Consider the following 26,466-nt stretch of genomic DNA (forward strand, 5'->3'; position numbering starts at 1 on the left):
TCTCCTTCATCTATACACTGTGAACAGTAATGTGATCAAACACACACCAGTAAGAAATCAGCTTAAAATAAAGTGTAAATAGTCAGACATAATTTACACAGTAAAGCGACAAACATATGTGCCAATGACATCTGACATAGAGGAAGAGAGCAGAGCAGTTTGTGTTGTGTTTGGAGGAGGGACTCATCATTTTAGAAACGTGAAAACTTCCTGTTCTATCAGTGAAGGAGAAAGAAGCAGCGTGAAACCATCAGAACCTCAACATGAACAACTTTCCCACTTTGATCTGCTTCTTCCTCATCTGTGAGTACATTCACTTTGTCATGAGAGACGTGGTTAAACATGATGATCAAATTCAGGTCAATTGAAACTTTTTAAATTCGGGTCAATTCAAAGGATAAATTCACATTTTCAGTGAGTCGTAAAACAGAAACTTCAGTTTCTCTTCAGATAAACTTCAGAGAGAATTAATATAATCTTCATGACTTCATAATTAAGATTCACTGTTAATGGAAAGAATAACAAATGACCTATAACAAGAATCATCGACTGTGAATCAACCATGGATCTGTGGGAAATACTGTGATCAGACTGCAGCATCCTTTAAGTAGAATCAGTAACAGCTGAGTGTTCATCTTTTCAGCAGCTCTGCAGGATGGAAACACTGTCAGTGCAAAAACCATTCTGCATACAAGAACTGAAGGTGAAGATGTGACTGTCAACTGCTCATTTTCATCATCTGGAACCAGAAAGTTTTTCTGTAAGAACGAATGTGAAAAAAAAGACATTGTCATTGAAACGAATGGTGACGGAGCTCGAAGTGGAAGGTACAGCATGGAACCTGATGGAGAGGGGTTTTTAATGACCATCAGACAGCTCACCAAGTCTGACTCGGGACAGTACTGGTGTGGTTTGGACAGACCTTCAACACCAACTTTATACAAAAGGACTGAAATCTTTGTTGCTGACGGTGAGTTGAAGTTAAGTCGTGAAAATGCTTCAGGAGGTCTGAAGAAAAGTTTTAATGTTCACCGACAGCTGCTTTTAAAAGTTTAGAAGTTTTATAATCACTGTGATATCATACATACACATAAATACATCCAATAATATCTTAATCTTAATGATACGTGCACCATACGCAGGAGGCAGGAAACAGGTAAAAATGTCAAAAAGGTTCATTTCTACACATATGATAATCAAAATATTAGCTGAGTTAATTAGTTATAAGTGTGTGTGAAAATGTAATGAATCCAGTAGAAACCAATTCTATGATGAACGTTGGAGAGCTGATAATATTGTTTTGTGTGTTTGGTGGATGAATCTAAACTCGTTTATCTGTTTCAACAGCACTGCTCGGTGTAGACCGCTATTCATCTGAAGAAAGCTCTACAAAGCTCCAAACAAAAGCTGGAAGATATGTTTCAGTTGTGTGTTACTTTGCTCGGCCTGGACACTGGAGGTTCTTCTGTAAGGAGCAATGTGAAGGAAATGACGTTCTTGTTGAAACAGATGGCTACAGAGCTCTCAGTGGCAGATACAGCCTCCGATACGTGAAAGGACTGGATGGAGGAGGATTTGTGCATGTGACCATCACACAGCTGACAGAGTCGGACTCTGGATGGTACTGGTGTGGCCTGAACACGTCCACCCTGGGGTTTGCCCTCATTGTTCTAAATGATGAGTTTACACAGTGTAAATAAAACTAATGGGATTTTATTTTTTTATGTCTGTGGAGTTTTAAACAAACTGACGTAGTTACTACTATTTCCATCACGATGTACACTGGTGGAGGCTCAGAACTCCATATTTTTAATGTGTTTGTCATTATTTACAGCTCCACCCAGATCAGGAAGCTCCACACTTCTATCAGCTTTTCCTGGAATCACTCCTCAGTCTGGACAGCGTCAAACTGAGAGAACCGGTAAAGGAACATCCACACACAGGGTTTGATATCTATAAAATCAGTATCTAGCAGTAAGATCTTGTACCACTAATCATAATAAATACTTAGAAGGCTGAAAAAAAAACAGGCTGTTGAACAATGTTTGTGTGTTGTCAGGTTCACACATGGTTCATGTATTTTACCAACATTATTGTTCATCTGTAGTTAAACAGTCCTACGTGCTGGTTAAAGAGATGTTTGAGTCCTGTTGTGTGATCATACTGGACACCAGGTCAACTTTCAGACTCTAGATTGATGCTCCCATTCAAAGTAGTTGTAAATATATGTAATATATGTATATGTACAACAGATACTGTGGTGCTGTATGCTGGAGTGTCTCTCGTCATCGTCGCGCTTCTTTTACCTGCGGTTGTGCTGATATTTTGCAGGAAGAGGTTTTGTAAACCCAAAGGTGGTAAACAGGTGATGCACACACGCACACAGGCAGACAACCAGACCCAATCATCTATTTGACCTGTATAATATTAATATATAATAATATTAATATATACTATTCACTGTACATTTGTCCTGCTTCAATCTAGGATCTGCTGTTACTGTTGTGATACTTGTTGTTTATACATTAGTCGATAGACAGTAGGAACAAACAGTTAAGAAATTTCTCTAAATTCTTTCATTTGGGATGTTTCCTGAAACATAAAGATTTTATTTCGTGTGTTTTTTCTTTGGCTGTTTTATGCAGCTGCTTCTCAGTAACTGTGACCAACCTCATCTGCACTTTGAACAATTTCTCAGACACAACAGAGAAAAGTTCTTTGTGTGTTCCACAGGTGCAGAGACGGCAGAAACATGGAGGTGACTTTCTATAGCCATTAGTTTACTGTACAGAAAACTCAAAGAACTCTAGACAACAAGTTTTAAAATATCTTCCACTGAGACTTTTGAAACTTTTAAACGTATTAGAACTAATGTAGAGTCCAGACTAATGTAAGTTCCTGGCTTCAGTCTCCCACCTCAGGTCTGAACACACTGTGGTTAAAGCCAACAGCAGTGGTTTTTATTCTGTCTCCTGCTCTCACAACACTTTGAACACAATAGATTCAGTTTTTATTCTCTGTTAAATATCTTTTTGATACTGTTTCAGGTTGTTATTAATGAGAATGATCCTCCTGACTCTACCTACCAGAGCCTCGATCCAGCCACCAGGAATCAGGCCCAATTCTACTCTACACTCAGACACACACACTACTTACATCACAATTTGTGAACTCACACTTTGATCTGTTACTGTGCACCGATATTTGAGTTTGTAGAGTTGCCCTCAGTGCACTGGGGGTTAAAGAGCATGTAAATAGAAAACCAAAAAAAAAAGCACAAAAAAAAAGCAGACCTTCCCGTCTCCTGCTCTCTGCACAGGCACCTCTGTTACTTGTTATGTTGGCTGCTGCTGCTGCTCTGCACAAAAAGGATCTAATTCCAAATCCTTAATACTGTATTTTTATGAAACCTCTTAAAATAAAGCTGAAATCCTACACTTTTATAACATCCTAATTGTTTTTATTTCAATTGTGGTTGTGTATAAACGCAAAATCATGAAAAATCATTGTACTTGTGTGAATACTTCCTGGCAACAACTCTTAAGTTCGACCGACATCTCATGTCTCTAAAACTAATTGTCTTGTTTTCTTTCTTCCTGACGTCTAAGCTGCAATGAAAAGATGCAGGTTTGGGAAATGTCAGTACACATAGGAGACTCGGGATGCACCCCTGGATTTCTTGAATCCATAGATTTATAAATGCTTTAAACATTCATATAAATGTGCTAATAGCACACCTCTCCTCAATGAGCTGCACAGTACACAGTCTGTTGAAATGGTAACAAACAGTAGAAGATGTGAAGAGATCCAAATTTTGCTAAAGTGGTCAAAAGTTTAAGGAGGAAAGAAGGTGCTGATAATGTCTCAATGTTAACTGGAAACTAGAGAAAGCAAATTCTGAAAAAGACGGCGATCGCTCAGAAGCTGCTGACCAATGACAAGTTCTTATCTAAAAGAACGGCACAAAGAAAAGTTGAAGAAGAAGAAAAGAAATTCACAAAGACAAAAAAGCTGAACATGAGAAAAAGATGTTAAGTTGATGTCCTGATGTCTGTTGTGTTTGCTTGCTACCAGTCAAAGGTTTGTCTCCACAGCCTTTAATGTGTCATTTCCTTAAACACAGTACACACAGTACATGACGTCTGTGACCTTTAGACACCAGAGCTCTATTTTTAGAAATGATGGTCAAAGGAAGTTTGAGTAATGCAGCTTTAAAATAAGCTGTGTGTCCGTCTGTGTCCTGTGTGTGAAGGCCTGACACTGTTTCCTCAAACATCCTGATCTTAACTTGCTCCAGGGGTCCTGGTCCCCAGCTCATCTCTAACTGTGTCCATCTACGACAGAGCACGTATGTTGACACTTGGTGGTGCTCACTGCACGCACGGCCCTGAACCACATGATTCGGAGTATATCGACATTTCTATATTCTTCTTTCCTCTGTGGTCAAACATGAATATGTTAAATAATCTCACACCCTTCAGTAAAAATAAAGACTAATTATTGGAGCGAGGGGAAAGAACTTTGTGTGTTGTGTTTGGAGGAGGGACTCCATCACTGGAGAAGTGAGAGGTTCCTTGTTTATCAGTGAAGAAGAAAGAGGCAGCGATAAACCATCAGAGCCTCATCATAAAAATCTTCCACACTTTAATCTGCCTCTTCTTCCTCTGTGAGTACATTTGTTCTGTATTTCTGTCACTACCTGTAGTTAATACAATGTCTTTATGTATATTTGGCACCAGCAGTGTAACAGTTTCTCATGAGTGTTTAATATATGTAGTTAAACTTGGTTCAAGTTAGACTTTTAACCTCATTTAAAACACAAGACAGAGCAAAACAATGAAAAAGAACAATAACCCTTAATGCACATTTACAGTTCTACACAGGAACAGAGCAAATCTGAGCTCGAGCAGCAACATTTTGAGTCTGAGGAAACAGTTTGAACATGAAATCACCAAATTATGGATGAAAATTCAAAAACTCTGCTCTTGGATGAAGGTAGTAATATTATCCCATGTTAAAGGGTCAAGTTCTGAATAAACTAAATTACATTTCTTCACTGATGCCAGAGAATCAATGAGGACATTTTCACACCCTCGTACGTTTGCTCAAACCACTTGAAGAGTTTGATTCAGGTTCTTCTTCAAATCAACTTAGAGCATCCTCTCCACTTGTTTCAAGTGTTTCTGTTCTGTTGTAGAATAATTTTTTCTTCTTCTGTGACACGGTGAGTTGGTCATCTCCCAGGTGATTAGAGAGACATCAGGACGTCCCACACCTTTATCAGCTCTGCCTCAAATCACTGAGCAGTCGGCTAAAGGTGCAGCCACAGATGGGCTTTCACACATTAAACTCTGACTTAGCGTTTTAGGGTATTCTGGTGTGCAGGACCTTTTAGCAGTAAAATTTTTTACCACTCGTTACATGGAATAAATAAATACCAGCTATTAATAACGTTCTATTGTTAAAAAAGCATCAACAATTAAAATAATTCCTAGTTTTAAACCAAATAACATTTTTCACAAATTTAAAAAACAGTAATTAACCTTGAACATAATGTTTTGAATTTCAATATGTAAAAAGAAAGCTAGCAGCTAGTTGGCCCAACCCTAGCCTGACTTATTCTTAATTATCAAATATGATAGTGATAGGACAAAAGCAGACTGGTGTACTTTATTAGTTTTTAAGCAGGCTGAAATTTCACATTTACTTTATCAACTTTAACATCGGAAATTAATATTTCTAGTTTTCTTTTTTGTTTTTTCTTTTAGAAAAAAACTCAACTTTTCTGCTTCAACAGTTTTCTGCATATTTACTCATGCATACATGTTTACGTAGATGACATATGATTCTGTACATACTGCAGATACTGTGGTGCTGTATGCTGGCGTGCCTCTAGTCGTCACCATGCTCCTGTTAGCAGTGGTTGTGCTATTATTCTGCAGGATGTCATCTTTTAAATTTAAAGGTGAAGTAACATCACATGCACATACAGCACAGGTAGAAAACTGTATGTTCTGTCAAAATAATGTGTTTTTTGTGTCTGTAAAAATATTGTGTAGCTTCTATTCCTTTGTGGCTGTGGTTGGTGTTTTACTATTGGCAGCAGCTTCATCTGAGCAAGTGTGACCACGCTCATATGCAAATATTCTTCTGTTCCACAGATTTGGAGACCAGAGGAAACTCGGACAGAAATGACATGGAGGTGAAGTCTTTATTTACACTGTAAAGTTAAAATCCAAGAAAAAGCTACCGTATTTTCCGCACTATAAGGCGCACCTGAAAGCCTTCAATTTTCTCAAAAGCCGACAGTGCGCCTTATAATCCGGTGCGCCTTATATATGGATCAATATTCAATTCAGTCACGCAGTAGAACACGGGAACAGACCAGCAGCGAGAGAATTTAACATTAATGAATCAATGGTGCGGTTTCTTGTCTTTACTGGAGTTGTGAACTGAGGAGTACATTTCTCTCAACTACATTTTATCCTATCTTTTCTTTATGTAACTGAAAGAAACAGAAAGAAACTAAATTAACAAATAATACACATCGTTACACATTTGGTGTGTTACACTCGCACACGCTAGCTTGACTTGAATGAAGCTAATTACAATAACACGCACACGTAATTTATCACATGTAACAACTAACATACTTCTAATGACAATAAACATGTTAATACTTACAAAGACAAATGCTTTCCAAGGCACAAACGTATAAAGCACACTCAGCATAGACATGAACCAGTTGGTTTTACTGTGGAAACTAAACTAGTTTAATTTTAGAGTGGAAAGAGCGCTCACTCTGCAACTAATTATCTTAACAAAGATCAACTAAAATACACAACTCTCACTCTAATAAATTTTAAGAACAATACTATAGTATAGCGTTGTCAGAATGCTGGTTTGTAATCTATTAATTAAAGTTTGACCGACCTATCTGACTGTTTTGTTTACATTCCCTTTAGCGCAGCTCCATATAATGTTGCATAACGTAACCCCAGCCTCTACTGTAGCGTCTATTCTATGCGCCTTATAATGCGGTGCACCTTATATATGGAAAAAGTTTGAAAATAGGCCATTCATTGAAGGTGCGCCTTATAATGTGGTGCGCCTTATAGTGCGGAAAATGGTATTCAGTTTGGCACATGACCAAATGAATCCATGTAGAGCGTCCTCACAACAAATGGTGGTTCAGGCTGGTAAGGTGAACGTATGTATTATGTTATATTACAGTATGTTAGCATTTACTGACTCTGTAGCACACGACAATGAGAATGAAGATATCTATAATATATATAATCTATCTATATATCTATTTATCTATAATATATTATATATATACCAAGAAAAATCTTGAACGTTATCAATCTTATTAAACATACTTTATATTGCTGCAGAAAACAGTGACAGCATCATCAGAAAGTAAACTACTTCTGATCATAGGACACTTTCTATCAGTGTAGACATTGTCACTAAATATAGCTGAGAGCATACCTTCTCTGCACCTTCATGCATCACCTCTAGTGATTACAACTTCATGTGGTGGTTTTTACTTCCTGCTTACTGCTCTTGTGTCAGGTGTTGTCATGGTTTCATTCTTGTTTGCAGATTGTCCTCTATGAGAACCATCCTCCAGTCTCCTCATATGAAGACTTAACTTGACTCTTGATCCAACCACTAAGTATCAGGATCAAACCTACTGGACAATTATACAACCTAGTACCCATGCTGTTTGTTAAATATTGCTGGTTTGGGTTCAGAGCACCATGACAGATTTGGTCTAGATGATAAAGACAGTTTTATTTAGGGGCAGAGAATGGCTGAAGTGTGTGTATTCAGCAAAGTGAATGTTGTACTGCAAGATCAGATATTTAGGCAGCAAAGAAAACTGGATGTTGTAGATCAATAAAATCCACTCTTTGTACATTTTAATTGATTCGTTTGTCAGTATAATTGTTAAAAGAGAACATATTCAAAGACTGATAAACATGAAGTGCTCCACAGGAGGTCCTTTCTGCCTGTGGCCATTAATCTTTACAATTCTTCCCCCCTCAGTAAAGGGAGGGGGAACTGACAACTTATGTCATATAATTGCTGTCATTCCACCCTGGACTATAATTATTGACCTATTTTTATTCATCTCATATATTCTATACATATATTAAGTTCTCTCTATTGATGTTATTGTGAATTTATGTTGATCTTTCCTGGTTGTGGTTCCCTTTCTGTTTGTGTTGAGAACAACTGTAATGAGGCAAAACAATTTCCCTGTGGCATTAATAAAGTTTTTTTAATCTTGAATTTTGAATATTCTCCGCTCCAGAACAACAGCCAGTTTTAATACCACTGCCCCTGAATGTTCAGCAGATTGAAATGTATGTCTTAGTATATGTCTGTTATCACATATTGACCATTATTTACAGAGCACAGACACAAAAGACTAAAACCTGGGATGTAAAGTTAGTTAATCTAGCTAGTTTGCCTTTCAGACCCATTAAAATGTGTCAATTTCTTTCCACATTCGTGCTACACATATAGTATGTGATGTTTTAGCACTCCCTCAAACCGCTGTTCACATCCTAATGTGCTAATTTAAGCCAGATGTGAAGTGAAACCAAGCAAGATAAATGTGTGGTCTCTAACCAACTGACCTCAGACTGCAGAAAAGCAAACCTTATAAAAAAGGAGCTCTGAATAATACATTTACAAACAGAAGACTGACAAATGCAAATAACCAGTGTATCTGCCATTGGACATCATGTGCTCATGTGCATCCAGGGACATGTACAACTGTGCATTTTAAATATTCTTTGGTGTATTTGGTTAAATACAACTCCAAATGTCAGCACATAAAGTTCAACTTAGACACTATCATTCACTCTCTACAAGATTCAAGAAAAGATGCAGTTATGGGAAATATGTGTACAAATGGGAGACTGCTGGATATCCTTAATCCTTAGACTCCCATTATAAATGTAAGGATCTTTAAAACTTTATATAAAATCACTGAAATACATTACAAAATACAAAACCTAATAACACACCTCTCCTCAATGAGCTGCACAATACACAGTCTGTTTAAACATGGACCAAAGTTTTGCTAAAAAGATTAAGTGCTGAGAATGTCTCAATCTCAACTGCAAATTAAATAATAAATTCAATTATATTTTGATCTGAAAAGAAATTTAGCACTGTCTTCATGTGTGGTTATATTCTTTTTATACTACACACAGACCCAACAACATAAAGCAGTCTAAATGTAGCCTGAAGGCAAAACTGTGAACTGTGAAATCAGCCCATGAAAGACTCAGTCCCAGTTTTACTATTTGTTCACGTTGTTTTTAATGTTTGTTTCAGGTTTACTCTTTAGTTCAGATCCCACTCTGCCCTCACACAGAGACACAGACGCTCTCTCAGCTGCAGTCACTCACTAATTAAGTTGTGTTTCTTACACCTGCATCACATCAAGCTCCTCTTCTCTGGCTTAAACATACACAAACAATACCATTCAGACCTGATCCTGTACCTCACAGTTCTTCACTGAGATTAAGAGCTGACAATGAAATGTTAAGTTTAAAAGTCCTTTAGAAACTTACTAAGGAGTAATAAAGTGCATCATCAATACAATCTGCAAACTCTGAAGCATTCTTGGTGTAAATTATTCCTTATGGCAGCTGTTGTTGGGAGTTCTCTTGTTTTTTGCACATTCATGTACAGAATACAGTGAACCAGTGTATAAACAGAACAAGATCCTGCTGAAAGGGACCGTAGAAGAGTGTCTGCTGACAGCTGCAGGGGTTATATCATGTAAACAGTTTAGACTCAGACTAATTTGTCTGAAGTGTTGGCTCCTCTCTGTGGGGATGTGTTGAACTGTATATAGGTCACTACAGGTTCGGTGGAAGTTTTGATAGATGGAGGAAAGGAGTTCCACACAGTATAATGTAATGCTGTGTTTATGGATAAAATAATGTAACTGCTGTAATAGAAGACAAATATAGCATATGATAAAGATGTGACGTAACTTTTATTACCATCTACTACGTCTACATCAATGGGTGAAAACAAAAACACCAAGAAACTGTGAACATAATGGTTTATTAAAGGCATTTACTGTAAAATACTACAAGGAGCAGATCCTCTGCACATTATTTGATATTTGACCGATTTGAGTGAATGGAGTGAAGCTGAAACAAAATAACAATAGGAACTGAAATACGGCTTCACGTTGCTTTAATGAGAAGATATAACTTGGGCTGACAACAGGTAAAGGCTGCACTTGTACATCTACATCTTCATATTGTTGGAGAAGAAAAAGAAGAAGAACACCTACTTTTTAAAGACAGATTAGACATTTGAGAATTTAACTGATTTAGTTTTATCTATTGGTAATTGTACAATAGTCCTGATCCCTGGTGGCTGGATCAATGCCCTCGTATAACGAGTCTTCATGTGTGCGGCCTGAAGGGTAATTCTCATAGACGACAGATTCCTGAAAATAAAATGGGAATGACAAAGTTGAAATACTGCATTAGTCAGAGTAAAGATGGAATTATGCTTCTGTGTGCTACACATAAAGGAACACGTGGATTACATTGGAGGTGGTTTCATGTGTGTTGCTGTTATACTTGTTATACTATGATGGATGGACATTGAATATTCAACAAATACACAGGAGAAAAACAACCTAACCTCTGGCTGCTCCATCTTTCTTCCATTTATTTGTCTTCTACTTTTCCCTTTGTGAAGAAACGTTTACCACACTTGAGGAGAGACAGGGAGACTTCCAAGAACCTCCAGATTTCAGGGGCTCATTAATCCTGTGGTCCTATTTCTAGATTTCATGTTTTACTGTATTGTTGGAATACTTTACAGTGCTAATAGTGTTGGAGGTACTTCCTCATATTAGGAAATAGGAAATAGCTCTGAGCCATACTTGAGAGCTACACAAATGAAAAAAGCTGCATTCTCTCTCTAAACATACCAACAAGAACCAGTTAGCATTTATGGAAGTCACAGTGTTACAAACTGATCTTTATAGTGGTGCTAAATGAAAATTAGAACCATCAGCATAATTAAGATTCATCATTAGGGTCTATACTATAGAGTATAGATAAAATCAGACATGGTGTCAACACACTGGGAACTGAATGACTGGTCCAACGTTAATGTCCTGTCCAGTTACACAAACACAGTACTGAACCAAACCAACTTAAACAGAGACTTAACAAGATAAAGTCGATCACCCTTGTTTCTGTGGCATCTTTATGTCCGCTGCTGTTTCCGCCAAGGTTTCTCTTAGTCTTCCATTTGTAGAAGAGGAACGCAGCCAACAGTAATACAGCAACCAGGGACACACACACAACAAGAGGCCATAAGTATGGTGGCTGGGAGACACTGGAATGTGTTGGAGCTGTAAAGAGACAAAAACAATCAGCTGCTGAACAAATACAGAGGCAGAGAAACACATACGTTCAGAAAGACAACATCAAAGTTCACCTAATATAAAAATTCCCCTTTTTAACCTGCATGACTCTCCTTTGTTAAACTGAAGGAAACTGCAGTAGTGCATGTTCAGCGCATGTTTAATGCTCCTGCTCAGTCTCCTGTAGAAGTGTATGCGTAGTTGTGTTAGAATATTTAGTTTGGCTTCAGTTCTAGACGTGAAATCTGGCCCCAGACACCTGTCAGAAAAATCGAATTCTGTCTGTAACCTTAAAGCAAAACTTTTGATTATTAGCTGAAGCTATTAACAGCGTGGATGGATTTTAAAGGACACTCACCATCTACAACAATCATAGGAAAGACTGAAACTAACGATGAAGGACTGCCGTAACCACACCAGTACCATCCTGTGTCAGACGTGGTCACTTGTGTGATTATAGTGGACAAAGATCCCTGGACGTATTGGACGATGTATCTTCCAGTCTGAGCTGTGATGTCAGTAGTGTTAATGAGAAAATCCTCCTTGATGATACACATATTCTTGCAGAAGATGAATCTGCTTCCACTGACTGTATTGTTGCATGGAATCGTAGCGTTCTGTCCATCGATGATGTTAAACGGAGCTGTGAAAAAGATGAATAACCACAGTTATTCAACACAGTGCTTTCTCAACACAGTGTTTCCTGTTTCTCATTAACACTAATTCACTGTGATAACATGGGGGGTTATGATTTAACACTAATAAAATGATCAGGAATAAGACACATTCTTACATTTCAGATTTTTATCATTTCTGTTCATGCATGTTGAAATCAGTCCCATACATTTATAAATGCCTCTAGGTGTTTAAGGATATAAACGCTTTGTAGGAGGGGTTCAAGTTAAAGATACGCTCAAGCTATTTAAATCAGGATTTTTAAAAATGCATTACACTCTGTGTTCTGTAGACTGTTAAACAACTGCTAAATGACAACCAGTGCTCTGTTCCTGTTTAAATCTAATTCATAAACTAATTGATAAAGTTAGAAACTCACCAACGGAAACTCTGATCTCAAAGTCCCAGTATGAATATGGACCAGAAGAGGTCCCAAAACCACACCTGTATAGTCCAGAGTCAGACTGGGCCATATTTGTGAAGGCCACGACCAGAATTTGTCGTCCATTCGTGTCATTTATAAATGTTAAGCTGTATCTGCCACTGGTACCTGTGACAGCAGCTGTTTTAATGAGAATGTTTCCCTCTTGGCATTGTTCCCTACAGAAGAACTTCATGCTTCCAATCGGAGACAAGCCACAACCAAGTGAAGCGTTTCCTCCTTCAGCTCCTGTATAAATGGGGATTTGTGCACTGACGATCCCGGTGTTCCCACCACACAGTGCTGTAGAACAGATGCAGATCATTCTGATCACTACTTTGTGTTTATCTCCTGTTGTGGGTGTTCAAGTAAAGTCAACATGTGTGGTGAAACATTTGGACAACAAGTGTCCTAAAGTAGCAGAATTAAGAAGAGTGTTCAGTTCTCACCTGATAAGAAGCAGAAGAGCAGAACGTGGTGTGTTTCCATTCTGAAGATGATGCTGATGAAGAAAACTTCAGAACGGCCTCTGTCACATCTCTCCCTTCGCTTTCTGATCAACCAGGACTTATACTGGAAAGAAAAAAAGAGTCCTCATTAATTCTGTTCCTCTTTTTAACAGAGATCACTGCTTCACAGTCTGACAATGACACAGGTGATGCAGGTACAAGCTTCTCTATGTTCACAGTTCTTCAGCTAAAATATGAGAACCATCATGTAGGGAACGTATAGGTACGAGGAGGAAGTCCAAATGTACATGTCTGACATTTGTATCCATAAAGAACTCAGCTTCCTCTTTTTAACAGCACAGTGGTTTTGACTATTATTAACATTTACATTTCTCTGATTTTATAACTGTGCCTCACGTCAGCAGACGACAAGAGGCTGATTACAGAGGTATCAGGTGCTGCACATAGCGCAGTGTTGCAAAGATCATGACAAGAGAAGAAGGTGAGAACCTCTGAAAGGTAAATAAACGTGTCATCCATATAATGAAATATTTCATGACTGATCTCTAGTACAACTATTGTTTTATGTCATATGGCCTCTGCCAGTGGCTCAGTGCTCATGTGACATGTGTCAACATTACATGTCATTAACTTCTTCTCTCTCCTGTAGTTGTGTTTCCTCCTCTCTCTGTTCTCCTCTGATGGTATCCTTCCTCCTCCTTGGAGCTGTTTATCTCGAGAGTCCAGTTACTGGTCCTACCAACCTGTCCAGTGTTTTTGCTGCTTGTTGTTGTTGTTTGTTACCTGCTGTTCTTTTCTCTCTCCTCTTTCCACTCACTATAACCTGTCGAGGCAGATGGCCGCCCACCCTGAGCCTGGTTCTGCTGCAGGTTTCTTCCTCTAAAGGAGTTTTTCCTCTCCACTGTCTCCTGGTGCTGCTCAGTGGGGTTTTTGGTTTTCTATATAATTCTGTATACAGTTATATTTGTGAGGTCTTAAACCTTAAAAACTGTAAAGTGCCTTTAGATTCTCAGGATTTGTTGTGATTTGACGCTATACAAATAACATTGAATTTAACTGAATGTGGCAAGTCTGCCTTTCACATGAAGAAGACTGAGCTGTGTGACCATTAACCTGGACCATGCTCTGTGGTGCTGAGAACAGCAGCTGGATCCACTGGATCCTTCTCAGCCTATATTACTGCAGTCACAGTGAAGACGATTAAGACTTATCAATGTTCTAAAAAGGAGGGACAGTGAAGTTTGGTAATATATTAATAAATCATGTCAATGACTGACATTGCATTTTTTGTTTGTGCATTCCATATTAATATTAACATAATAATGACTAGAATTGAGTGTTTGGACATGCTAAAATCATTCAGCCAAGATATCAAGGTTAAACAGTCATAAATTAAAATATTTATTTGTATGTACCATGAACTGAACATGACAGTGTCTTTATCCAGCTTTACACAGTGGATGTTTTACAGAAGACAAAGTTGAAAACCATGTGCATGAAATCTTACTATAAACCTGGAAGTAAATGTCACCACATAAGAGACGTGGAGTGCACACCTGGAATCCCAACACAGACAATCAACTCCATCAGTCACACTCATATGAGATATAATTTAATTAGCATGTTTAATAATAACATGTTGTGTTTATAGGACCTTGCAGAACGTTATAAGATGCACAACACAAACAACTATTTTTTATCTGTCTTTTTAATTATATAATAGTTTTGGTCCTGACTCCTGGCGGCTGGATCAGTGCCCTCGTACAAAGAGTCTTCACGTGTGGGGTCTGAAGCCCAGTTCTCATAGATTACAGACACCTGAAAATAAAAGAGGAATGACATCGAAATAATGCATTAGCCAGAGTTAAGCAAGAACTTTGATTCGAGGTGCTGCACATAAGCACAGGGATGTGCGTCACGTTTGGAGTCATCGGTACATTTAAGTGTTGCTGTTATACTTGTTTACTGCAGAAGTAAAATAAATCAGGTAACAGATTAATTATTAATGTTATCCCCTCGTAAAACAAACCACTACACTCGATTGAAGAGTGTAGTTCAAATCATCCGACCACGTCTCCTAAAAACCACAGAGCTGCCGTCCAAACCTTGTATTTATACAGACTGTCAGAGGACGTGGTGGACATCTGTCTCTGCCAGTCTCACTTCATCATTTTATTTTTTTTCAGTCTAATAAACTGTGTAATATTCATGTGTAACATTATTTATCTGATGCAGTACATGTATGATGATTCTAAAGTCCATGTCCCAACTCTTACTTTTGTGTATTCTGGAGAAGTCGATGTAGACATGAGATGCTTAATACCTGGAGATCACAGAACAGAACAGAACAGAACATTTGAATAATTAAGATTTCCTAAAACTATCTATACTGACAATGTCAGTATAGAACCAGAGAATTTAGAACCATGTCCACAAGCTTCAGATGACACTCACCATCTATAATAATGATCTGTTTCCATGAGTATGACAGAGGAGAGAAAGGCGCGCCGTAGCCACACGTGTACAGTCCTGTGTCGGACTTGGTCACCTGTGTGATTGTGACAAGCAGCCAGTACACGGATCCTTTTTTAATGCTGTATCTGCTGCTCTGAGCTGTGACTTTACTTGTGTCGACCAGGACGTCCTCTTCTTTTGCACATGGACTTTTACACAAGAACATCCAGCTTGTAGCATCGACAGCAGGGCAGGAAAATGTGACGTTTCTTCCTTCAGTTTCTGTTTTTCAACAGTTCTGTAGAAAAGATGAGAAAAGAATCAGTTGGTGATGTTTCCTGTTTCACATTAACACACAACAGTTAATAAAATAAGTCTTCAGGTGGAGGTTGAAGTAGTTTAATAATAATGAACATGTTAATTTGGTGTGAAGGGGCATTTGTTTTGTAATTTATCAGTTGATTATTTTTATAAATGCTAAAATAGAGAATTTTAAAAGTGTGTTGTAAATGGTTTGGATACTTTAAAACTCAATGATGATAAATATTTAAGAAGTATGTAAATGACTTTCAGTAAAACTCACCATCTGAAACTCTGACCTCAAAGTCAGCGTACGAATCCGGAGTTGTAGATTTGCCCAGACCACATCTGTATCGGCCTGAGTCAGACTTTGTCAGATTTGTGATGGTCACAGAGACAATTTCTTCTCCTGATGATGCCATGTTGTGTGCAGCGCTGTATCTGCCTGTATCTTAGCTGTGACGCCATTGGTTTCAATGAGTATGTTTTCTTCTTGACATTGTTCCTTACAGAAGAACATCGTGCTTCCAGGAAGAGTCAAAAAGCAATTTATTGAACCACCTTCTCCTTCAGCTCCTGTATAAATGGGGATTTGTGCACTGACCAGCCCAGTGTTCCCACCACACAGTGCTGCTGAAGAGATACAGGGAATTTTAACGATCACTACTTGGTGTTGTCTGATATTATGGGTGTTGTACAGTGTTCCCACGTACAACACTCAAATATTTGAACAAATTCGATAACTGTGCTAAGAATCTAAGAGACAGACTGGTAACTAGTCCTCACAGGATAAGAAGCAGAAGAGCAGAACATGATGGATTTTCATTCTGAAGTTGACGCTGATCAAAATTACAGGAGAGCTGCCTCCATCCCCGCACTCCCTCCACTGTCTGATCAACCAGGACTTACACTGGAGCTCTAAGCTAAAGCTCATCGACTGTTTCCCTTTTACTCTGGTCCATATCGTGATAATATCACAATAGCTACAGACGCTTCTCTATTTTTCTTCAGCTAAAATATCAGAACCATCACGTTGGTGGTGAGTGGAACTAAGGGGATGAGGAGGAAGTCCAACATGTCTGTATGGAATCTAAGAAGAAGCTAACTTCCTATTTCTGACAGAAATGTCACAAGATAATGTGAAAGCAGAATCTCTGGTACTCTTTCTGGGGAATGGTCCTCTGGGCCTGTTTGAATGGACACGGGAACACCTTCAGAAAAACATCAGGTCCACCAAGATGAACCACAGAAGGGATTCTGCTGCTATCTGATGATAGGAAGGCATCATACAGAATTGTTTTAAATAGTATAATCATGTGTCTTAAATTATACATTTACTACCACCTGTTACAATTCTGCTCGACACTGGTTGGGTAACTTCAGTCTGCACTAAGTATCCACACCTGCTCTATTTCTTTAATTGATTTATTTATCATCAACGTCTTTGAGTGATTTCTTTTGTCTATAATGCATAATCATCTCTTGACACTTGACTTTTTTTTAACAAAGGCTTCTCCATACAAACAAATTAGAAATGTAAAACGAGAACTATGCTGTTGTATTATAATTGAACCCTTTGACATAGAACAACTCACATCTACCAACTGAGACACTGCTGGTGTCAGGTGAGTAACAATGATTTAGCATCAGCAGGTTGGACAGAAAACAAAACAAGCTTCAAACTCACAGTTGCATTTTCCGTGAACCACTGCTTCAAAGCTTAGAGTGGAAAAAGGCCGATTGCGTCCCTGAATCATGACTAAATCATGTGAGTGGTTCAAACCAGTCGAGGCTGCTTCGTAACAAAACCAGCTCAGTCCAGAAACTGTGGAAAAAATATTGTTTCCCAATAAAAAATCTTTGACTCCCTGTCCCACGTACACATTCCCTCCCCACCATCCCGGCACATCCTCTATTTCCCCAAACACACTGTGTCTTAACAACTACACTACAAACATCTACAGAATCAGCTGAGCAGTCAATCTTCACAAAAATGTATGTTGATTATTCAAACAAACCCGAGTTACACTCATCACGTCATTATGAAGACATAGTTTTAGTGGTTCATTGCTTCATTTGTTCATCACTAGGGGCCAAACAGCAAACGGACTGTGGGCTGATTGCAGGGACGAGCTGTGAAGAACTGTTTAAATACAAAAGAACCCCTTTGATTGTCCTTTGGTGTGGAATGAAGAGAGTTTTTCAACTTATCTATGATATTATTCTATCATGCTGAGGATCATAAGACAATAAATCCACTGAAAAGTAGAACTTTGACTTCAGAAGAGAAATAATGAAGATGAAAACTAATAAAACAAGAATATTAATATTTGATCATTACTCCAAACAGCTTCGACTTCACCGTCTTGGTTCTGACTGCGTTTTCAATATTTCGTGTAAAAGTGTGTTTCTCTCACCCTGAGTAATGTCTGCAGGTGTTCCTTTTGAGGTTGACAATGAAATCTGAAGTTTCCAGACAGTGTTTATGTAACGTCTTAAATAAATGTGCTGACCACCTCAGACAGAGAGAGGAAGAGATCCGAGCGCTTTTTGTTTGTGTCTCCCTCATGTAGAGAAGTGAAACGTTTCTAGTTTGTCAGTGATAAAGAAGAAGAGGCAGCGTTAAACCATCAGAGCCTAAATATGAACCTGCCTCACTGTTTGACCTGCTTCTTCTTCCTCTGTGAGTACATTCACTTTGAATTTCTGTCAATGTCTCTTAGTCATTGTGATGTTTCTCTTTACTGTCTTTATTCATCTTTGGTACCAGTAATCTAACAGTTTCTCATGATGATCAAACTCAGCAACAAATTGTTTAACACTTAGTATTACAAGAAATATGAATGATGAATGAATCGACGGTGCCTTCACTTAGCAGGAGTTTAGCTTAATTTGGAAAAATAAATAAAAAAGAAACATGTACTTTCAAAAATAACGGACAAAATGTAAAATATGTTTCCCTGTGGCATTAGAATATATTTACACAAAGTAGACTCAGTAACAGAAAAACTGAATTAAGAAGTGTCACTTTTAACATGTGACTAATACGGACAGAAAAACAACCACAGAAAAAAATACAGGCTGGAGTATTTAGGGCTAAGTTGAACAAGTGAACATTAGAAAGTGCTTGTTACTTCCTCAAATAAACATTTCAACACAAGAAAATGTAGGAACTGATTTAAAAGGATTTTAAAATGTAAAAATATGTAACAGCAAAACAAAAACGTTGGTTTGTTTGTTTTTACTGATTAATATATTTCCTTAAGTACTTCAGTGTTTGGAGAGAACCAGTAAACATTTACATTTACATTTTAGTCATTTAGCAGACGCTTTTATCCAAAGCGACTTACAAGTCATTACAAGGTACAAAGGTAGGCAGGGTGAGCGTGAGGAGGTCTTGCCTAAGGACCCCTACTGGTGTTAGGCCACAGCTGGGATTTGAACCCCACTCTCCCACATGGGAGGCGGTGATGTTACCACTACACTAACCAAACGCCTAGTAAACAGAGGACAGAACCAGTTAACGGAGGACAGAACCAGTTAACGGAGGACAGAACCAGTAAATGGAGGACAGAACCAGTTAACAGAGGACAGAACCAGTTAGCAGAGGACAGAACCAGTTAACGGAGGACAGAACCAGTTAACAGAGGACAGAACCAGTTAACAGAGGACAGGACCAGTAAATGGAGGAAAGAACCAGTTAACAGAGGACAGAACCAGTTAACAGAGGACAGAACCAGTAAACAGAGGACAGAACCAGTTAACAGAGGACAGAACCAGTTAACAGAGGACAGGACCAGTAAATGGAGGAAAGAACCAGTTAACAGAGGACAGAACCAGTTAACAGAGGACAGAACCAGTTAACAGAGGACAGAACCAGTAAACAGAGGACAGAACCAGTAAACAGAGGACAGAACCAGTTAACGGAGGAGAGAACCAGTAAACAGAGGACAGAACCAGTTAACGGAGGAGAGAACCAGTTAACGGAGGAGAGAACCAGTAAATGGAGGACAGAACCAGTTAACAGAGGACAGAACCAGTTAACAGAGGACAGAACCAGTAAACAGAGGACAGAACCAGTAAACAGAGGACAGAACCAGTTAACGGAGGACAGAACCAGTTAACGGAGGACAGAACCAGTAAATGGAGGACAGAACCAGTAAATGGAGGACAGAACCAGTAAATGGAGGACAGAACCAGTAAATGGAGGAGAGAACCAGTAAACGGAGGAGAGAACCAGTTAACGGAGGACAGAACCAGTAAATGGAGGACAGAACCAGTAAATGGAGGACAGAACCAGTTAACAGAGGACAGAACCAGTAAACAGAGGACAGAACCAGTAAACGGAGGACAGAACCAGTAAATGGAGGACAGAACCAGTTAACAGAGGACAGAACCAGTTAACAGAGGACAGAACCAGTTAACAGAGGACAGAACCAGTTAACAGAGGACAGAACCAGTTAACAGAGGACAGAACCAGTTAACAGAGGACAGAACCAGTAAACAGAGGACAGAACCAGTAAACAGAGGACAGGACCAGTTAACAGAGGACAGGACCAGTAAACAGAGGACAGAACCAGTAAACAGAGGACAGGACCAGTTAACAGAGGACAGAACCAGTAAACAGAGGACAGAACCAGTTAACGGAGGACAGAACCAGTTAACAGAGGACAGAACCAGTTAACAGAGGACAGGACCAGTAAACAGAGGACAGGACCAGTAAACAGAGGACAGAACCAGTTAACAGAGGACAGGACCAGTAAACAGAGGACAGAACCAGTAAACAGAGGACAGGACCAGTAAACAGAGGACAGAACCAGTAAACAGAGGACAGAACCAGTTAACAGAGGACAGAACCAGTTAACAGAGGACAGAACCAGTTAACAGAGGACAGAACCAGTTAACAGAGGACAGGACCAGTAAACAGAGGACAGAACCAGTAAACAGAGGACAGAACCAGTAAACAGAGGACAGAACCAGTAAACAGAGGACAGAACCAGTTAACAGAGGACAGAACCAGTTAACAGAGGACAGAACCAGTAAACAGAGGACAGAACCAGTTAACGGAGGACAGAACCAGTAAACAGAGGACAGAACCAGTAAACAGAGGACAGGACCAGTAAACAGAGGACAGAACCAGTAAACAGAGGACAGAACCAGTTATCCATCCCTGCTGAGGCTGATTTGTGTGGGTACATTTCTTTATTTGACCATGAATTAAAAACTAGAACATGTTTCTCTTTGTCTTCTCCCACAGCAGCAGGACTAAAACGATTAAATGATCTACACAGATTTGACAGTTTGAGTAAACGTGGTGTAAATAAAAGATAACGACGCAACAACAACTGACTGTTCATGTTTTTAGCAGCTCTGCAGGATGGAAACACTGTCAATACAAACATCCTGATCAATGAGGGAGTGGAAGGAGGCGACGTCCACGTTCTGTGCCCATTAAAATCACCTGGGACAGCAAAGTTTTTCTGTAAGGAACAATGTGAAGAAGAAGACGTTCTGATTGAAACCAGAGCTCAAAGAGCTCAAAGTGGCAGATACAGCATCAGCCATGACAAACGATTCTCAGAAGAAACTCTGCTTGTGAGCATCACACAGCTGAGCAAGTCTGACGCAGGACTCTACAGGTGTGGTGTGGGCGCACCTTCATCTTCAACGTCGTACAGGAACATCGAACTCATCGTCGTGGATGGTGAGTTGCATCAACATGTTTCTGTCATTTCATCAAGTTACGTTAAAGAGTGATGAAGTCAACAGTGAAAGAATCCGCTTGCAGCTCTGTTGGACTAATGGTTGTGTTAAACTATTACAGCCACAGACACTGGTCTGACTGGGCAGCTCCCAGTTTGACTACATCGTCCTAACTGTAAATAGTAACTGGTGTTTGTCTTCAACAGCTCTGCTGGATGGAAAACATGGTGCTTCGAAAGACAAACCTCTTTATACGAAGGCTGGGAGAAATGTGACGGTTCGATGCTCCTTTACGTTCAGTGGCAGCAGGAGGTTCTTCTGTAAGGAGCGGTGTCATGAGGAGGACGTTCTCACTGAAACTTATGGTGCCACAGGTCAGAGAGGCAGATACAGCGTCGAATATTTAGGATTTCGTACAGAGGGACGTCTGTATGTGACCATCACACAGCTGACAGCGTCGGACTCAGGATGGTACTGGTGCGGTCTGGACGGATCCTACCTGGGGTTTGAGATCGTGGTCACACAAGGTGAGTTTCCACCTCAAGTGAGAAGGTTTAAATGAGAATGACTCTTATTTTATATGTTCAGAGGGTTTCCACTCAGCTGCTGACGTTAAAAAGCCGACAGCACACAGACACAGGCTGTGAGCTCAGAGAGTCTCATCTGAGTTCATCTGATTCATCTACTGATCTCAGAATTCAGAGATTAAAGTCAGATTTCAGATTAGATTTTTATTCTAATCCTCTTCCTGTAACAGTCACATTTTAAGAGTTCAGGCTGGACTGAAGCAACCAGATCTCATCAGATCCTCCTGAATTTACATCCACTCCATTCACATCTTCAACCGTCTCTTCTCCACACTCCCACCACCACTGTCCAGACTGTATCAGTCTCACTCTAATCACTTACATTAAAGTCAATTGAAACACTTTCTACATTCATTGTTTCTCTCTTGGTTGAATTGATTTAGTTTTTTAGTCTGAATTGATTTCTGGATGTAGGTTTGATGTCACTGAAACCTTCCAGCCAATCAGAATTGAGTTGTTTCCATGGAGAGGACGACAGAAAGTCCCATTTAACACTCCGTATAGCTTGTTGACTCCAGCATGTGTGAAGTCACACATTTAGACGTGCGTGAATAAGTGTCAGGACATCTTTCTGTCTATGTCTGTCTATTCTATGAGTATCTAAGGTCGCGTGTACACACAAATTGAATGTGTGTATGTACGTCCTGCAGATAGTCTGATGCTGTATGTTGGTGTTCCTCTGCTCATCGCCGTGCTCCCGTTCCCACTGGTTGTGCTGCTGATCTGCAGGAGGAGGCATCGTAAACCTACAGGTGAGACAACAGATTTAAAATTCTTTCACCACTTTATTCAAATGTGTTTTTCTAAAACAAGAAGATTAGGTTTTATTTCTGCATCTCAACCAGCGTGACCAACTTCATCTTCTTCACATACAACAGAGAAAAAAATGTTAAATATCAATTGGTGTGTTCCACAGGTTTGGAGACCAGAGGGAGCAGAGATGGTAAAAACCCCGAGGTAACTGTCTTCAACACTTCTGTGATCTGACAGAACAGTGGACCGATCCAAAGAACTGCTAATTTAATTTGGCACCGGCTGTAACTCTGTTTTTAGAGGAGTCCTTTCCAGTATGAGCCTCCAGGGTCACATGTCAAACTATGTGCAGCTGTCCAGCATCTATTTGTCATGATCCTGTCCTGCACGTCCTGTCCCTGGCTTTTATTTTGACAGTCCCCTCTCTAGCTTCATCTAATCATCCCTCATTGATTTCACCCTCTCTCCCCTGCCAGTAATCCCCTGATCTGCTTCACCTGCTCTTCCCTGATCCTCTTAAGAACCCCTCAGAGCTTGTTTCCTTGTCAGATTGTAGTGGTGGTCAAATGAAGGCTTTCCTAATGATTGTGTTGAAAAAGGTTCAAAGCTTCAAGGCCTCAGTGACATCTGGTGGACAACTGAAGCCATAGCAACCTCTAAAGGGCACGACGGAAGCTCTGGCACTGTTTCAATCCCATGACAGCAGTAAAAGTTCAGAAAAATCTGTGTAATCATTCAAGTGTTTTGTTCATTCATACCACATAATGGTTATATAGTCATTACAGTAAAATATGCAGATGCTCTCTCCCATACTCTAAAACACATTACAGATTAACCCAAAGAATCAAGGCAAAGTATAATATGGGTTAAAGGTTGGTTAAGGGTTTATTATCCCTAACAGGATCCAGGATCCTTCCTACATTGCAAATGATCAGTGTTTGACTTCAGTGTTTTTATGGAAAACCTTTAAAGATAATGGTTTGTCAGTTAAGGACTTGTATGGTTGAGTTGGAATGATTATTTACAGAAGCAGACAAGTTAGTTGTTTTCACAGGTTTTTATAGAGAAATAATGTTTTTTCTACTGTCGCAGGCTTCAGTCGGCTCCTGCCTGGTACGCAAGTGTCGCAGTGTCAAAATGATCCCAAACTTTAGAATATCTCTTATTGGTGGTACTCACCAGCCAAAATACTCTCACTCTCCAAATCTCTGTCTCCTCACAACCTCATTTGAAGCATAATGATGCATCTTATACAGCTGGTACAGCACCAAACAACTCAAATCTGTAAAACATGTTAAGCTGTCAGAATGCATTGAAACGTCATGAGCCAATGAAACACACTGAAAGACTGAAAGATCTGAGCCAATAAAAAGCTTCGAAACATTTTGAAGGAACGAAGCGCGAAACGAAACAGCGATGATGTTCGAAACGTCATCTGTCACGTGACTCTGGTGTTTCCATACAAGCTCCAATACAGCGTTTCGAATCACTGAGCTTCAGGAAGAGTGACACACGCTCCGAAGCCTCAGTATCATTTGCCCATCACTATCTGATTGTCAGTTGCTATAACTGCTCTCCAGCCATTCCCGGTTCCCCAGCTTTTCGCGTTGTGCCTAGTTTAATAGTTTTTTGCCCTATTTTCATCGCTAGGGGGTGGCTGTGGCTCAATAGGTAGAGCAGTTGACTACCAATCATAGGATTGGTGGTTCGATTCCCGGCTGCCACGTCACATGCCAAAGTGTCCTTGGGCAAGATACTGAACCCCTAGTTGCCCCCGGTGAGTCAGGTCAGCTGCATAGCAGCTCTGCCATCGGTGTGTGAATGTGCGTGTGCTTGTGTGTGTGAATGGGTGAATGAGAAGCAGTGTAAAGCGGTTTGAGTGCCTGCTAGGTAGAAAAGCGCTATATAAGTGCAGAACATTTACCATCTTCAAACCTTTTTCTTGCCATCCCCTTGACTAATGTTGGTCGCCTGCTCTCATGTGTTTGAACCTTTGCTCTTCTCTCCTGGATTTAGTCTCTGGATTACTGATTATTGATATTGTACCCTCACCCTCGTGTTTCTCACACCATTTCCCCATGGGAATGAATGACGGATTCATCATTATTTAAGTATTAGTGACTCCAGTCCAGGTTCAGAGTGGTCTGCTGAATGGATTTCACAACACAAACACCCTGTCAGAGCAGAGTCTGTCACTCTGTGTGTCTTTAATGTTTTCAGATCACTCTCTATGAGAACGATGCTCAAGTCACCACAGGTGAAGACTTCACCTACCTGATCCTCCATCCGGCCACCAGGGACCTGAACCAAATCTACTGCACGCTCACACACACACAACGTGCACGAGACTTTGTGCCTTAACACTTGAAATGATTACTGTGAGTATTTGAGTTTGTACAGTACAGTGAACACAGTACACTGCAACATGAGAAAGGTCATATTTTGTATTTACCTGTCTCACATGTCAGATTAGCGTGTGCCTCAGTTAACGTGTGTGTTGTTGTAGTGTGATAATAAATGTACGTGTTCATAGGTACGTGTCATGTTTTCAATAACTTTGTACTTTTGTAGTTTTTTTATTGCATTTCTGAAAAAGTTCTAAATTTGGCTGGAAAGCATTTAAATTTCATAAACTGTAATAAAATGTGCAAAAAATAAAGTTTGATGGATAAAATAAGATTTTTATTTGTGCCCAGGTGGAAATGTGCTTTATGCATCAACACAATCACATAACAGGGAGAAGATGACATGACATATTATATACACATTAAAATATCAATACAGTTCTCAAACTAAATTCTTTCCAGTTCGTGACGTGAACTATGTCTGGACATTATTATATCATATCCTGTCAATGCAGACACTTCATACTGTATGTTGTCACATACAAAATCAATAAAAACACGTGACACATCACACAGACAGTTATAAAACGGTCTTATGACATTTTGACCAGTTTTTAAATTTCAGCTGAGGCACTAAGAAGGGAAACAACAAATGATTATATAAGAGGTTATTGAATAGTGATTAATGTGATAAACTGTTCAGAAATCAACATGAGAACCTCTGATCCCTCATCTATATTAAAGTTAATCAGACATTTGATTGGAGGATTTCAATAAACAACTAAATATCATGTTGACAGACGGTAAGGGGGGTATACTTAAATTGTCAAGTGTGTAATAGAATCCCGTTCTGAACAGGCTCATGTGTGCATCAGTGTGCAGTAGGTCTGGTCCAGATCCCTGCTCGCTGGATCAAGTCTCTGGTACGTGGAGTCTTCACATTTGGACACTGAAGGCCGGTTCTCATCTGTGACAGACTGAAAATGGAAACAGCTGTTAGTATCCAGGAGGGTGCTGAAATATGAGGAAGAGCATTCAAAATATTTTTAAATATACATTTAGTTTGTGGCTTTTCTCCCCTGATGATAGTCTCACCAATTTCTGCTTCCCCCCACCTTTTAATTAATATGTGAATTGTTGAAACAAATCAACGTAAGAACTCAAGAGAACAAGGACGACATGTTGTTGTGTAAACAGTTTGAAGGATTCAGCAGATGATCGTTTAACACTAAGAAAAACCAGGGAGCAGTTTTTGAATATTCTCTAATTTTTGAATTCACTTTGGAACAAGCTTAGAGGTCTTAGAATAACTACAGTAGATCTGGTCAAGGAG

At 39.4% G+C, this 26,466-nt stretch overlaps 3 protein-coding genes across 4 annotated transcripts; 2 read left to right on the plus strand and 1 right to left on the minus strand.

The window, feature by feature from the left end:
* The first annotated feature begins 247 nt into the window (after positions 1-247).
* LOC113167509 (polymeric immunoglobulin receptor-like) lies at positions 248-3,355 on the plus strand. The gene is made up of 6 exons (XM_026368190.1): positions 248-303; positions 644-970; positions 1,348-1,692; positions 1,835-1,921; positions 2,253-2,365; positions 3,048-3,355. Exons 1-6 carry the CDS (start codon positions 264-266, stop codon positions 3,168-3,170), a joined length of 1,035 nt encoding a protein of 344 aa, XP_026223975.1. The 5' UTR covers positions 248-263; the 3' UTR covers positions 3,171-3,355.
* A 6,814-nt stretch (positions 3,356-10,169) lies between these two features.
* On the minus strand, positions 10,170-13,056 carry LOC113167516 (polymeric immunoglobulin receptor-like). Its single transcript, XM_026368210.1, has 5 exons — positions 12,971-13,056; positions 12,480-12,824; positions 11,784-12,068; positions 11,247-11,413; positions 10,170-10,492 (listed from the first exon to the last, which is right to left on the minus strand). Exons 1-5 carry the CDS (start codon positions 13,008-13,010, stop codon positions 10,379-10,381), a joined length of 951 nt encoding a protein of 316 aa, XP_026223995.1. The 5' UTR covers positions 13,011-13,056; the 3' UTR covers positions 10,170-10,378.
* A 5,301-nt stretch (positions 13,057-18,357) lies between these two features.
* On the plus strand, positions 18,358-25,442 carry LOC113167515 (polymeric immunoglobulin receptor-like). Of its 2 annotated transcripts, none has more exons than XM_026368206.1 (6): positions 18,358-18,428; positions 21,114-21,449; positions 21,655-21,975; positions 22,686-22,787; positions 22,952-22,992; positions 25,009-25,442. In XM_026368206.1, the coding sequence occupies exons 1-6, from the start codon at positions 18,389-18,391 to the stop codon at positions 25,147-25,149; spliced, it is 981 nt and encodes a 326-aa protein (XP_026223991.1). In that variant the 5' UTR covers positions 18,358-18,388; the 3' UTR covers positions 25,150-25,442. The 2 variants fall into 2 exon arrangements, with proteins under 2 accessions (XP_026223991.1, XP_026223990.1); XM_026368205.1 differs by having other exon boundaries at positions 18,359-18,428; positions 21,111-21,449.
* Positions 25,443-26,466: the final 1,024 nt, after the last annotated feature.

The sequence above is a fragment of the Anabas testudineus genome, chromosome 7 (assembly GCF_900324465.2).
Source record: "Anabas testudineus chromosome 7, fAnaTes1.2, whole genome shotgun sequence".
Classification (NCBI taxonomy): Eukaryota; Metazoa; Chordata; class Actinopteri; order Anabantiformes; family Anabantidae; genus Anabas; species Anabas testudineus.

Excerpts from the sequence above, each read along its gene's own strand:
- LOC113167516 (XM_026368210.1), bottom strand. The coding sequence starts at position 13,010 with ATGGAAACACACCACGTTCTGCTCTTCTGCTTCTTATCAG. Across the intron at positions 12,069-12,479 it reads TGAGATCAGAGTTTCCGTTG|CTCCGTTTAACATCATCGAT; the intron begins GTGAGTTTCTAA and ends TCTTTTTCACAG. Across the intron at positions 11,414-11,783 it reads TCCTATGATTGTTGTAGATG|CTCCAACACATTCCAGTGTC; the intron begins GTGAGTGTCCTT and ends GTCTCTTTACAG.
- LOC113167509 (XM_026368190.1), top strand. The coding sequence starts at position 264 with ATGAACAACTTTCCCACTTTGATCTGCTTCTTCCTCATCT. Across the intron at positions 304-643 it reads GATCTGCTTCTTCCTCATCT|CAGCTCTGCAGGATGGAAAC; the intron begins GTGAGTACATTC and ends TCATCTTTTCAG. Across the intron at positions 971-1,347 it reads TGAAATCTTTGTTGCTGACG|CACTGCTCGGTGTAGACCGC; the intron begins GTGAGTTGAAGT and ends CTGTTTCAACAG.
- LOC113167515 (XM_026368205.1), top strand. The coding sequence starts at position 18,389 with ATGAACCTGCCTCACTGTTTGACCTGCTTCTTCTTCCTCT. Across the intron at positions 21,450-21,654 it reads CGAACTCATCGTCGTGGATG|CTCTGCTGGATGGAAAACAT; the intron begins GTGAGTTGCATC and ends TGTCTTCAACAG. Across the intron at positions 22,993-25,008 it reads GAGATGGTAAAAACCCCGAG|ATCACTCTCTATGAGAACGA; the intron begins GTAACTGTCTTC and ends TAATGTTTTCAG.